This window comes from Oncorhynchus mykiss, chromosome 22 (genome assembly GCF_013265735.2).
Source record: "Oncorhynchus mykiss isolate Arlee chromosome 22, USDA_OmykA_1.1, whole genome shotgun sequence".
In the NCBI taxonomy this organism is placed as follows: Eukaryota; Metazoa; Chordata; class Actinopteri; order Salmoniformes; family Salmonidae; genus Oncorhynchus; species Oncorhynchus mykiss.
In genome coordinates this window covers 9,413,435-9,428,678 of record NC_048586.1, presented here as the reverse complement: position 1 = coordinate 9,428,678, position 15,244 = coordinate 9,413,435, and the positions used below count along the sequence as shown (strand labels likewise).

At 47.6% G+C, this 15,244-nt stretch overlaps 1 protein-coding gene across 17 annotated transcripts in view; it reads left to right on the top strand.

Annotated features, from left to right (window-relative positions):
* The window catches only part of LOC110501351 (peripheral plasma membrane protein CASK), a 206,929-nt gene that overhangs the window by 107,238 nt on the left and 84,447 nt on the right, over nucleotides 1-15,244 (top strand). For all 17 annotated transcript variants that reach the window (XM_036958671.1, XM_036958677.1, XM_036958670.1 and 14 more), the window contains exons 4-5: nucleotides 1,434-1,511; nucleotides 2,318-2,390. In XM_036958671.1, coding sequence (XP_036814566.1) covers nucleotides 1,434-1,511; nucleotides 2,318-2,390 — 151 coding nt within the window. The remainder of the gene's footprint in view (nucleotides 1-1,433; nucleotides 1,512-2,317; nucleotides 2,391-15,244) is intronic.

Below are 15,244 nucleotides of genomic sequence, written 5' to 3'. Positions count from 1 at the left end.
GGCCTCTCTCGCTCTCCCCCCTCTCCTTCCTCCTGTATCTCCCTCTCCCTCGGCCTCTCTCGCTCTCCCTCCCTCTCCTTCCCCCTGTATCTCCCTCTCCCTCGACCTCTCTCACTCTCCCTCCCTCTCCTTCCTCCTGTATCTCCATCTCCCTCGGCCTCTCTCGCTCTCCCTCCCTCTCCTTCCCCCTGTATCTCCCTCTCCCTCGGCCTCTCTCGCTCTCCCTCCCTCTCCTTCCCCCTATATCTCCATCTCCCTCGGCCTCTCTCACTCTCCCTCCCTCTCCTTCCCCCTGTATCTCCCTCTCCCTCGGCCACTCTCCCTCCCTCTCCTTCCCCCTGTATCTCCCTCTCCCTCGGCCTCTCTCGCTCTCCCTCCCTCTCCTTGCCCCTGTATCTTCCTCTCCCTCGGCCTCTCTCGCTCTCCCTCCCTCTCCTTCCCCCTGTATCTCCCTCTCCCTCGGCCTCTCTCGCTCTCCCTCCCTCTCCTTCCCCCTGTATCTCCCTCTCCCTCAACCTCTCTCGCTCTCCCCCCCTCTCCTTCCCCCTGTATCTCCCTCTCCCTCGGCCTCTCTCGCTCCCCCCCTCTCCTTCCCCCTGTATCTCCCTCTCCCTCGGCCTCTCTCGCTCTCCCCCCATCTCCTTCCCCCTGTATCTCCCTCAACCTCTCTCGCTCCCCCCCTCTCCTTCCCCCTGTATCTCCCTCTCCCTTGGCCTCTCTCGCTCTCCCTCCCTCTCCTTCCCCCTGTATCTCCCTCTCCCTCAACCTCTCTCGCTCTCCCTCCCTCTCCATCTCCCTCTCCCTCAACCTCTCTCACTCTCCCCCCCTCTCCTTCCCCCTGTATCTCCCTCGGCCTCTCTCGCCCCCACCCCCTCTCCTTCCCCATGTATCTCCCTCAACCTCTCTCGCTCTCCCTCCCTCTCCTTCCCCCTGTATCTCCCTCTCCCTCGGCCTCTCTCGCTCTCCTTCCCTCTCCTTCCCCCTGTATCTCCCTCTCCCTCAACCTCTCTCGCTCTCCCCCCCTCTCCTTTCCCCTGTATCTCCCTCAACCTCTCTCGCTCTCCCTCCCTCTCCTTCCCCCTGTATCTCCCTCTCCCTCGGCCTCTCTCACTCTCCCTCCCTCTCCTTCCTCCTGTATCTCCCTCTCCCTCGGCCTCTCTCGCTCTCCCTACCTCTCCTTCCCCCTGTATCTCCCTCTCCCTCGGCCTCTCTCGCTCTCCCTCCCTCTCCTTCCCCCTGTATCTCCCTCTCCCTCGGCCTCTCTCGCTCTCCCTCCCTCTCCTTCCTCCTGCATCTCCATCTCCCTCGGCCTCTCTCGCTCTCCCTCCCTCTCCTTCCCCCTGTATCTCCCTCTCCCTCGGCCTCTCTCGCTCTCCCTCCCTCTCCTTCCTCCTGTATCTCCCTCTCCCTCGGCCTCTCTCGCTCTCCTACAGTATGGATGGAGCAGACCTGTGTTTTGAGATCGTGAAGAGGGCAGATGCTGGCTTTGTGTACAGTGAAGCAGTGGCCAGGTAAGACCACTTCCCATGATTCTCTGCCTGAAGAGTTCCGCCTCTCAAGGCCATACTTCCATGTGGCATTCAGCATTTCAAAACACAACACTAGTGAAAAAGAAATTCAGAGAAGAATAGAAAAACACACGATACTAAAAACAACAGTATCCACTTGTTGCTATTACAGTGTTGACATTATAACCAGTGGTGGAAAAAGTACCCCATTTTCATACTTGATTAAAATTAAAGATAAATTAATAGAAAATGACAAAAGTGAAAGTCACCCAGTAAAATTCTACTTGAGTAAAAGTTTTAAAAAAAATGTTTTTAAATATACTAATAAGTATCAAAAGTATAAATAATTTAATATTCCTTATATTAACGGTACAATTGTATAGTTTTTTTAAATTTACAGATAGCCAGGGGCACTCTCCAACACTCAGACATAATTTACAAACTAAGCATTTATGTTTAGTGAGTCCGCCAGATCAGCGGCAGTAGGGACGACCAGGGATGTTCTCTTGATAAGTGCGTGAATTGGACCAGTTTCCTGTCCTGCTAAGCATTCAAAATGTAACGAGTACTTTTGGGGTGTCAGGGAAAATGTAAGTAGTAGAAAGTACATTATTTTCTTTAGGAAGGTAGTGGAGTAAAAGTAAAACTTGTCCAAAATATGAATAGTAAAGTACAGATACCCCCAAAAAACTACTTAAGTAGTACTTTGAAGTATTTTTACTTACTTTAAGTACTTTACACCACTGATTACAACAATGTTGTATCGAATCAACAGTCATGGTGTTTTATCGCTCTCTATCCCTCTCCAGTCACTACATGAGACAGATCCTAGAGGCACTACGGTATTGCCATGACAACAACGTCATCCATCGAGACGTGAAGGTAGGCCGGAGTGTCTATTTGATAGTGCGTGTGTGTTTACTCTGAGTTGGGAACTTGCTCTGATTTTACCGACAGTGCTAAGCTCACCCCAGTCCTCTCCTCAGCCATCATGACCCAGACTACGACAGCTAAGGAGGGAGTTCTCTCTGTTTTCCCATCTTGGCCCAGACTTTTGAGTCTCTGTCTGAACAATGAATAAGTGATAGGTTGTGCTTCTTTTCTTCTCGATATTTTGTCTTCTGTCTGTCTGGCGGCCCTGTTCTGGGTCTGTGATGTGCCGGACAGATTATTTTATTTTTCAGGGATTTAAAACTCCACTCCTGGAGACCTAAAGCAAATATACCTAAGCCAAAAAAAGCATGCTATTGCATTACAGTTAGTTGGTTTTGTATTTCATAAAAAACCTTCTGTGACAATATTCCTGTTATTACAGAAATACATATAAGTGTTAGTTTGATCAGGCTCGTTAATGGTGAACCACACAGCTGGTGTTATCTGGTCAGGATGGAAGCGGTGAGAAACCAGGCAGCTAGCTGGCACCCTCTGGGTGAGAACGTGAAGACACAGTGGTTTTATTAGGGTTGACATGTAGCTGCTAAAAACCACTGCATCCTTTACGTCTCATGTGAGCTGATGATATGGTGGAGGTTTCGTTGTTATTGATGTCCTGGCAGTGGTTAGATGATAAACTTTTCAACCTTGACTATATTGTTCCATAACCATGAGTCAACGTCAGACATTTTATCTTTGGAGATAAATTGCAATAACTATGAGTAGTGTGTAGTCGTTGTACGAGCTTCCTGAGTTGAAGCTGGTGTAGTTATGTTGGAAACCCCAAACAGTCTTATCATATACGCTGAGAATGCAAAACATTAGGAACACCTTCCTAATATTGAGTTCCACCCACCTCTACAAGGTGTATAAAGCGTTCCACAGGGATGCTGGCCCATGTTGACTCCAATGCTTCCCACAGTTGTCATGTTGTCTGGATGTCCTTTGGGTGGTGGAACGTTCTTGATACACATGGGAAACTGTTGTGCGTGAAAAACCCAGCAGCGTTGCAGTTCTTGACACAAACCAGTGCGTCTGGCACCTACCATACCCCGTTCAAAGGCACTTAGATCTTTTGTCTTGCCCATTCACCCTCTGAATGGCGCACATACACAATCCATGTCTCAAGGCTTTAATTCCTTCTTTAACTCGTCTCCTCCCCTTCATCTACACTGATTTGAAGTGGATTTAACAAGTGACATCAATAACGGATCATAGATTTCACCTGGATTCACCTGGTCAGTCTAATTCATGGAATAGAAAGTGTTATTAATGTTTTGTATACTCGATGTATATCCCTTTCAGAGAAAGAAGTGGTTTTCTCAGCAGGCACAGACAGAGTGAGACGGAAATAGCCTAAAGCACAGGCTGTTAAAACACTGCTGACAGTTTCCACACCAGACACTGCTGGGTACAGATATAGATCCCCCTTCTCTCTCTCTCTCTCTCTCTCTCTCTCTCTCTCTCTCTCTCTCTCTCTCTCTCTCTCTCTCTCTCTCTCTCTCTCTCTCTCTCTCTCTCTCTCTCTCTCTCTCTCTCTCTCTCAATCTCTGTTAAAGAGCTTGACAAACACTGTTCGCTATCACACATTGGCCATTATATATCAGCACTGATAAAACGTTGGGGTTTACAAGATCACAGCATAGTCAGTCAGCTACGTCTGTACCCACTCTGCATGAAGATGCTCAGATATGTTATATACATACATTTCTTCGTTTGTAACTATGTTTTGAGGGTGACCCAGCTTTTGGCTCAATGGCTATGGGTTGTGATTAATGCCAGAAGAGCACAGATCAGAGACCTAGACCTATCTCTGGTTTCTCATTGGTGGAGATTGGTATCGAGTAGCTCTTACTTTATCATATGTAGCTTACTCTCTGATTAAGGCTTAACTCTACAGGGGTCACACACACGGGTTGTATGGCAATCAGTGTATCGTGTGTGGCCCCCATGTGTGAAAGTCAAAAGTCATTGAATTCATTTCAATCCCAAGAAGCATAAATCACAGAATTAAAAAGAAAGATGCATCCTTTTTGCAAAAGGCACTAAATTAAAACTGCAAAAAAATTATGCTAAGAAATGATCTGTCCTGAATACAAAGCATCAAGTTTGGGGCAAATCCAACACATGACTGAGTACCACTCTTCATATGTTCAAGCATGGTGGGGCTGCATCATGTTATGGGTATGCTTGTCGTAGAGTTAAGCACAGGCAAAATCCTAGAGGATTTTGCCTGCAGACACTGGGAGATAAATTCCCCTTTCAGCAGGGCAATAACCTAAAACATGAGGCCAAATTTAGCAGGAAATGCTTACCAACATGGCATTGAATGTTCCTGAGTGGTATAATAACTGTTTTGAAAATCTATGGCAAGACTTGAAAATGGCTGTCTAGCAATGATCAACAACCAACTTGAAAGAGCTTGAAAAAAATGTCAAATTCAATCCAGGTCTGAAAAGCTCTTAGAGATTTACCCAGAAAGACTCACAGCTGTAATTGATCACTGCCAAAGGTGATTCTGTATGTATTAACTCGGGTGGGAATATTTAAGTACATTTTGTTTTCACTTTGTCATTATGGGTTTTGAATTCAGGTTGTAACAAAATGTGGAATAAGTTAAGGGGTATGAATACAATGCTTTCAGACAGTATCTCTTGCAATCAAACATTAGCTACGTCTGCGTTCCGTGTGCACTCTAGGCTATAGAGAGAAATAGTAACGGCGTCTTTTTTGTAGGCACAAACTCCGCCATGGTTCGTTGGACAAAGTCTATGGAGAAATGAATGCCATTTTTGAGTAAACGCCAAAATAAGGTCTATGGTAAACACAGGCTTAGGAGATGTTATATGTTTTGTTCTACGAGATAATCTTCATCAGCTAATGTATTTTATTTGTGCATTTTGAAGCATTTATGTAATTAAAAAAAGCACAAAAAGGCTCATGTTAATTAACTGATTTTATCTAATAGAACAAAACGTATTAGATCTCCTTGTCACGCCCTGGCCATAGAGAGGCTTTTTATACTCTATTTTGGTTAGGCCAGGGTGTGACTAGGGAGGGCGTTCTATGTTCTTTTTTCTATGTTTTTGTATTTCTTTGTTTTTGGCCGGGTATGGGTCTCAATCAGGAACAGCTGTCAGTTGTTGTCTCTGGTTGAGAACCATACTTAGGTAGCTCTTGCCTACATGGGTTTTGTGGGTAGTTATTTTCTGTTTCGTATCTGTACCAGACAGAACTGTTTCGGTTTCATTTCGTTCTCTTGTTATTTTTGTTTTAGTGTTCTGTGTTTAATAAATTCATCATGAACACGTACCACGCTGCACATTGGTCCTCCGATCCTCCCTACTACTCCTCCTCAGAAGAGGAGGAAGACGAGCGTTACAGAATCACCCACCACCAAAGGACCAAGCAGCATGGTGAGGAGCAGCAGAGCTATCTGGAGAAATGGACATGGGAGGAGATACGGGAAGGCAAGGGACCCTGGGCACAGGCTGGGGATTATCGCCGTCCACAGGAGGAACTGGAGGCAGCTTAAGGCTGCGAGTTGGCACGGCTGGCAAGGAAGCCCGAGAGGCAGCCCCAAAAATGTATTGGGGGGTGGCACACAAGGAGTGTGGCAGAGTCAGGAGTCAGACCTGAGCCAACTCCCCGTGCTTATCGTAAGGAGCCAAGGATGGAACCAGAGCCGGTCAGGGCGGAATTGGAGGTGAGCGACGGAAGCGAAGCAGAGACAGTGAAGGAGTTAATGGGAAGATTGGAGGAGAGAGTAATGAGGGAGTTGTTGTGTTGGTTATGAGGCACAGCATCCGCCCGACAGAGCGTGTCTGGGATTTGATGTCATTTGAGTCAGCTCTCCATACTCGTTCTGAGGTGCGTGCTAGCCGTCTGGTGAGGACTGTGCCAGCCCCACGCACCAGGCCTTCTGTGCGCCTCCCTAGCCCTGCACGTCCTGTGCCAGCTCGGCGCTACAGCTCTCCAAGACGTGCTTACCATGGCGGGCATCGTACTGGTCAAGCACCGTGTTATGCGGTGGAGCGCACGGTGTCTCCAGTACGTGTTCTTAGCCCGGTGCGCTACATCCCAGCTCCCCACATCTGCCGGGCTAGGGTGAGCATCCAGCCAGGACGGATGGTGCCAGCCCTGCTCTCCAGACCTCCAGTACGTCTCCTCTCCATGAACATGTACCACGCTGCGCATTGGTCCTCCGATCCTTCCTACTACTCCTCCTCAGAAGAGGAGGAAGACGAGCGTTACACTCCTAAGCCTGTGTTAACCTCAGACCTGATTTTCAGCGTTTATCCCAAAACTTTCCACAATCATTTTCCCCATAGGGATGGCTGAACAAACCAGAGGTAACTCTGGGTTTTAGGGCTACAAGCTGGCAAGCTCTATTTGTTGTAGAGTAATGCAGAAACAAGCCATATGCATTGTTCCATGGCAAGCACTGTCTCTTTCCCTTCAAATACTGCATACTCACTATGTCCACTGAACTGAATAGTTTATTGTCGAAGCTGTAACTGTATGTTGTCTCTGGTTTGTGTTCTTTGTGTGTGTGGTGTTATCTCTTAACAAAGACCAAACACACGTACACACACGCACACAACAAAGCCTTCACCTCGCTATGTGTGGTGTCAGCACTGTGGGCAGTGAGCCACTGAGACATAGACTATAGAGGTAATTACTGGATCAGCAATGCAGTGGTAGGCAAACGAGCTCTGTTGATATACATAACAAAACTGAACTCTACTCTTCAAACTGTGGCAACAGAGAGAAGTGAATGTTTGCTGCTTCCGAAAGTTCTGTTATTTCTATTCACTAGGCTGTAAGAGGGGCCAGTGGGACTAATCTACACTCTGATAAACAACCAGACAGTGAATTGAAGAGAGATGGGTCTTATCTGTAACGGCTGATAGCTCAATGTGGAGGAAATGTCACATTCTCCATATGAATGGAGAGAAGAAAGAGACCGTGAGAGGGATGGAGGGACGAAAGAGAACAAGGGAAGGACGAAAGAGAATGAGACGAAAGCGGCAGCACTAGCAGAGTGATCTTAATAGGCTTTTCCTTTTCCTACTGTATACATTAGCTGGTAGAGTGACATTGACCCTCTCAGGTCTATGTGTGTTAGTGGCCACAGAAGCTTCTTAAAAGTATGATTAATGTTGTTTATGACTGAGTGGAATGGGGTGTGTCTACTGATAACTATCATGTAATGGGAACCAAGGGTTCCTGGCATTTGGATATAGACAATCCAGCTCTGAAAATGTGCAACAGCCACTGTAGTGGCGCACACTAGGGCTGGGCGATATGGCCAAAATATCACATCATATGTTAATTTTTGACTGTATTTGGCAGTATTTTATGTTTTTGATTCATTCAAGTTCTACATTTGCTTTATGAGTAGTGTGACCCTAGGGTGGCATCACATATATTCTAAATTATTCCCTCCGCAAGGCTATCAAACAAGCTAAGCGCCAGTACAGAGACAAAGTAGAATCTCAATTCAACGGCTCAGACACAAGAGGCATGTGGCAGGGTCTACAGTCAATCACGGACTACAGGAAGAAATCCAGCCCAGTCACGGACCAGGATGTCTTGCTCCCAGGCAGACTAAATAACTTTTTTGCCCGCTTTGAGGACAATACAGTGCCACCGACACGGCCTGCAACGAAAACATGCGGTCTCTCCTTCACTGCAGCCGAGGTGAGTAAGACATTTAAACGTGTTAACCCTCGCAAGGCTGCAGGCCCAGACGGCATCCCCAGCCGCGCCCTCAGAGCATGCGCAGACCAGCTGGCCGGTGTGTTTACGGACATATTCAATCAATCCCTATACCAGTCTGCTGTTCCCACATGCTTCAAGAGGGCCACCATTGTTCCTGTTCCCAAGAAAGCTAAGGTAACTGAGCTAAATGACTACCGCCCCGTAGCACTCACATCCGTCATCATGAAGTGCTTTGAGAGACTAGTCAAGGACCATATCACCTCCACCCTACCTGACACCCTAGACCCACTCCAATTTGCTTACCGCCCAAATAGGTCCACAGACGATGCAATCTCAACCACACTGCACACTGCCCTAACCTATCTGGACATGAGGAATACCTATGTGAGAATGCTGTTCATCGACTACAGCTCGGCATTCAACACCATAGTACCCTCCAAGCTCGTCATCAAGCTCGAGACCCTGGGTCTCGACCCCGCCCTGTGCAACTGGGTACTGGACTTCCTGACGGGCCGCCCCCAGGTGGTGAGGGTAGGCAACAACATCTCCTCCCCGCTGATCCTCAACACTGGGGCCCCACAAGGGTGCGTTCTGAGCCCTCTCCTGTACTCCCTGTTCACCCACGACTGCGTGGCCACGCACGCCTCCAACTCAATCATCAAGTTTGCGGACGACACAACAGTGGTAGGCTTGATTACCAACAACGATGAGACGGCCTACAGGGAGGAGGTGAGGGCCCTCGGAGTGTGGTGTCAGGAAAATAACCTCACACTCAACGTCAACAAAACTAAGGAGATGATTGTGGACTTCAGGAAACAGCAGAGGGAACACCCCCCTATCCACATCGATGGAACAGTAGTGGAGAGGGTAGCAAGTTTTAAGTTCCTCGGCATACACATCACAGACAAACTGAATTGGTCCACTCACACAGACAGCATCGTGAAGAAGGCGCAGCAGCGCCTCTTCAACCTCAGGAGGCTGAAGAAATTCGGCTTGTCACCAAAAGCACTCACAAACTTCTACAGATGCACAATCGAGAGCATCCTGGCGGGCTGTATCACCGCCTGGTATGGCAACTGCACCGCCCTCAACCGTAAGGCTCTCCAGAGGGTAGTGAGGTCTGCACAACGCATCACCGGGGGCAAACTACCTGCCCTCCAGGACACCTACACCACCCGATGTCACAGGAAGGCCATAAAGATCATCAAGGACATCAACCACCCGAGCCACTGCCTGTTCACCCCGCTATCATCCAGAAGGCGAGGTCAGTACAGGTGCATCAAAGCTGGGACCGAGAGACTGAAAAACAGCTTCTATCTCAAGGCCATCAGACTGTTAAACAGCCACCACTAACACTGAGTGGCTGCTGCCAACACACTGACACTGACTCAACTCCAGCCACTTTAATAATGGGAATTGATGGGAAATGATGTAAATATATCACTAGCCACTTTAAACAATGCTACCTTATATAAATGTTACTTACCCTACATTATTCATCTCATATGCATACGTATATACTGTACTCTATATCATCGACGGTATCCTTATGTAATACATGTATCACTAGCCACTTTATACTATACTATGCCACTTTGTTTACATACTCATCTCATTTGTACATACTGTACCCGATACCATCTACTGTATCTTGCCTATGCTGCTCTGTACCATCACTCATTCATATATCCTTATGTACATATTCTTTATCCCCTTACACTGTGAACAAGACAGTAGTTTTGGAATTGTTAGTTAGATTACTTGTTATTACTGCATTGTCGGAACTAGAAGCACAAGCATTTCGCTACACTCGCATTAACATCTGCTAACCATGTGTATGTGACAAATAAAATTTGATTTGATTTGATTTAAATTATATCAATGGGTCTTTCTCCATTCTGATTGTTTTATACTGTTCAATTCAACTTCAACATAAAATCATTTCCTGCATTTCCATCAGTGTCACGGCTCTCGTCGTAACGAGGAACTGACCAAAGCACAGCGTGGTAAGTGTTCATGATTTTATTTGATCACAAAACACTCAAACAAAATAAACAAGAGGTAAAAGCGAAACAGTTCTGTAAGGAGCTTAAACTATACAGAAAACAACTACCCACAAAACAAAGGTGGGAAAAAGGCTGCATAAGTATGATTCCCAATCAGAGACAACGATCGACAGCTGTCCCTGATTGAGAACCATACCCGGCCAAAACATAGCAATAAAGAAACTAGAATGCCCCCCAAAGGTGCGGACTCCGGCCGCAAAATCTGACTCTATAGGGGAGGGTCCGGGTGGGCATCTACTTTGGTGGCAGCTCCGGTGCGGGACGCAGACCCCGTTCCACCTCGCCACTTTGGTGGCGCCTCTGGACTGGGTACCCTCGCTGCAGGCCCCTGACTTGGGACCCTCGCTGCAGGCCCCGGACTGGGGACCCTTCGCTGCAGGCCCCGGACTGGGGACCCTCGCTGCAGGCCCCGGACTGGGGACCCTCGCTGCAGGCCCCGGACTGGGAACCCTCGCTGCAGGCCCCGGACTGGGAACCCTCGCTGCAGGCCCCGGACTGGGGACCCTCGCTGCAGGCCCCGGACTGGGGACCCTCGTTGCAAGCCCCGGACTGGGGACCCTCGCTGCAGGCCCCGGACTGGGGACCCTCGCTGGAGGCTCCAGGCTGGAGACCGTCGTTGGAGGCTCCAGACTGGAGATCGTCGCTGCAGACTCCAGACCAGGGACTGTCGCTGGAGGCTCCGGACCGCGGATCAATGCTGGAGGCTTCGTGCCAAGGATCCTCACTGCAGGCTCCGGGCCATGGATCATCACTGGAGGCTTCGTGCCATGGATCATCACTGGAGGCTTCATGCCATGGATCATCACTGGAGTGAGAAGACGTATAGGCAGCCTGGTGCGTGGAGCTGCCACAGGACTCACCAGGCTGGGGAGACATGCAGGAGGCCCCCACCCCACCACCCCCAACCCCTCTTTTTACACTGCTGCTACTCTCTGTTGATCATATATGCATAGTCACTTTAACTATACATTCATGTACATACTACCTCAATGGGGCCGACCAACCAGTGCTCCTGCACAGTGGCTAACCGGGCTATCTGCATTGTGTCCCACCCACCACCCGCCAACCCCTCTTTTATGCTACTGCTACTCTCTGTTCATCATATATGCATATGCCTTGAGTGAGAGATGACTCAAGTAGCAGAGTAAACTATAGAAATGGACGTTACACACAGCTATCACATTTAACAAACCAAACACTGTTATAGAAGGTAAAGTAAAAATCCAAACCGGTCCTGACATCAATACCGGTATATAGTAAAATACGGTATACCTCCCAGTCCTAGCGCACACACACTCTCTCTTTCTCTCTCTCTCTCTCTCTCTCTCCCCCCCCCCCCCCCCCCCCCCCCCCCCCCCCCCCCCCCCCCCCCCCGTGGACCACTGGCATAGTTAATGAGTGTGAGCCATGGTAGAGATATTGTGAATTACAGCCCTAATCTGCTATAAACAGCCAGGATAAATCAGGTTTAAAGTGGAGCCAAAATAAATGCCTTTGATTAAAATGCTGTGTTGGTTACCTTAATTGAGCTTAATATGTGTGAAAGTGTATATGCTTGACTGAAGGACACTTTTCTATTTAAAAAAAAATCACACGCTCGTATGCGCACACATACACACTCACGTGTGCGACCGTACACATTCTGTAAGCAGCTCTGGGTGTACAGAAGTGTCTGCTGAATGACTCAAATATCAAATGTAAATGTGGTAGTCACTCTTTTTAGCATAAACTCAGAGACATGATTATTGTTGTTTGAAAAGGTAGCACTTTGACTATTATATTCAGACAAGGAAATACAAACAGTGTGCACTCTGCATAAAGGGTACAGGTTAAAGATTGAAGGCAGAAGTCTTCTGCTGAAGCTAGTGTAGGTTAGTAATAATTGCTGCCTCTGGGCAATACCAGTGGGGATTTTTACTCCCTTCCTCTCATCCTCTCTCTCTCGATCTCTCTTTCTGTCTGTGTGTGTGTGTGTGTGTGTGTGTACAGTGGAGTGTGGCAGATTCTCTCGCCTGTCTGCCTTTGTCTAGTCCTCCCAGGGGACAGCCATCTGCAAGACCCACACTTCACAGAACAATACACACACACATCCTGCAGGATTAAACACATACCGCTTTACACCTATAAGATTTATAATACACATTTTTACATATGTATTACACAAGCACACCGCATACTGTATAAGTCACTCCTGCTCCCCCTCCCTGGTACTCGAGGGCGCCAGGCTACCCGTCATCATACACACCTGTTACCATCAGTACGCTCAGCTGCACTCATTGGACTCACCTGGACTCTCTCACTGTGTTGATTGCCCCTGCATCGATGTCTGCTCCTCTGGGTTGTTCCCTGTAGGTTGTGGGTTGTTTTGTGGGTTGTTCCCTGTAGGTTGTGGGTTGTTCCTTGTAGGTTGTGGGTTGTTTTGTGGGTTGTTCCCTGTAGGTTGTGGGTTGTTCCCTGTAGGTTGTGGGTTGTTCCCTGTAGGTTGTGGGTTGTTCCCTGTAGGTTGTGGGTTGTTCCCTGTAGGTTGTGGGTTGTTCCCTGTAGGTTGTGGGTTGTTCCCTGTAGGTTGTGGGTTGTTCCCTGTAGGTTGTGGGTTGTTCCCTGTAGGTTGTGGGTTGTTCCCTGTAGGTTGTGGGTTGTTCCCTGTAGGTTGTGGGTTGTTCCCTGTAGGTTGTGGGTTGTTCCCTGTAGGTTGTGGGTTGTTCCCTGTAGGTTGCGGGTTGTTCCCTGTAGGTCGTGTTTATGTCCAGACGCTGTTCCTGTTCCGCTGCATGTCCGTCTGTATGAAATGTTTCACTCCCTGTACCTGCTTCTCATCTCCTGTGTTGGGCCTTACAGTATCAGTTCCACATTTATTCTCCCTGATAAATATACAAGGTTCTCTTTGAATAAAGTAGGAAAGAAAAAACAGCAGCACATGGTAAAAACATTGGTCTCACTTCTCCTGAAGTGATGAAAGTGGTCAATGTAAGAAGTCTTTACAGAGCACTGCCCATACTCCAGTTCCCCCTGGGTGACTCTTTCCATGGCCCCTGACCCTTATGACACAGTCACCTCCAACCTCCCACAATTCGGATTGACTCTGGTGGCGGCCTGCATGGTAGGCCCGCCTGATGATTGTTTTCTGGGCTTCTGTGGACGGGTCTTGTCCAACAGGAAATGCATTTACGAGTTGGTGGCACTCCGCAGCGCAGCGAGACAAAGCAGGAAGTTCTTGACCTGAATCAAAAATCAACATACTGTTTCGATGTTCGACGGCTTCAAACTTTCCTTCATGTATACCTATGACTGATGATAACTTAACAAAACATGATTTTCGTCTGGAAGTGTTCTTGAACCGAACATTTTTGGGGACAAATATTGCCTATAGTTATCTAATAGTCTATTGAAAATGCTGCGTAGTGCACCCTTTCATTTAAAGGATAAAAGATGATGGCAGAGAGAGGATGGCAGGGCCCCCTGGTGGCGGTGGTGGCTGGGTCAACTTTGTGCTGGACCATAAAGATGAACTTGTGATGAGGCAGCAGGCACACTATCAGAACCACCTGAGAGGAGGAAAGGAGAAAAGGGTTTAGATGACACGTAAAAACCCTGGATAAAACCAGTCATAAACTAAACAACTACATCAGTGAATTGAAGTCTACTTCATTTGTAAAAATGAAAACCAAAACAAACCAAAAACAGAACTCCCACCTGGATCACTACAATGTTCCGGAACACTTTTCCCAGCAGCCTCTGAGAGTCGTTGACAATGGTGCACCGCCGCGACCTCCATATGCTTGGACACGTACAAAGTCAGCACCAGCAGGAAACACACAAAGAAGATCACAATGGCCGCCACCATCGTCCCCATCGACAGGCTGCCCCGCACCTCCACTGCCACACTGGAGCATATTCCCCTCCTCTCCCTCCATCCTCGCCCCCTCCCCCCACCTCTGTCTCTCTCACTAAATAGTAAACTGCCACGGGTACTCTGGCCAGCACCGCCACCCGGGCGCACACGGTGAAGCCCACCCTCCTCAGTCTGGTGAAGAAGGCGTAGGGAAGCAGGGTCGGCGCAGGTGCTGGGGCGCGTGGCATATGTGTGCTAGATGAGGGTGGCGAAGCGGGTGAGTGGCACCCAGGTCAGGATTAAGACACTGACGTAGATATTGATATTCTGGACAAGTGTGACCCTGTGGAGGACTAGGCAGACCAGGCTCTGGGAAGGAATTGACGAGGGATCTTTTGGTGCTTTTCTTCCCTTTAAATACATTTTAAGATTATTATTATTTTCGTGTCTTGTCACATATATGACCAATCCCCTTTGAGAAAAATAAGAATCAATCCAAATGTCAGTAAAAGATGGATGTACCTGTGAGCAGTAGTTGGCCAGGAAAGAGGTGGTGAGGGAGAAGAGTAAGTTGGACAGGTAGATTGCTGCGGGGACTTTCTTCCATTTTATGCTGTAGAGTTAAGATTTCCCTTCCCTGGAATTAAGTGGCCTAGTTCGAACCATGGAAAATAGCCCCAGACAATTATTCCTTCTCCACCAAACTTTACAGTTTGCACTATTCATTCGGGAAGGTAGCGTTTTCCTGGCATCCGCCAAACCCAGATTTCTCAGTCGGATTGCCAGATGGTGAAGCGTAATTCATCACTGTATAGATTGATGAGGGATTTTTTAACATTTGTTTAATCCATTTTAGAATTAATTAAATTAATTAACGTAACAAAAATGAATAATTTCCAAACGCACTGTATTTCACATTTCGTTGTGTTACAGCCTGAATTCAAAATATAAATACATTTTGTTTTCTCTCCCACATCTACACACAACACCCCATACTGACAAAGTGAAAACATGTTTTTAGACATTTTTGCAAATGTATTGAAAATTAAATACAGAAATATCTAATTTACATAAGTATTCACACCCCTGAGTCAATACTTTGTAGAAGCACCTTTGGCGGTGATTACAGCTGTGAGTGTTTTTGAATAAGTCTCTAAGAGCTTTGCACACCTGGATTGTAC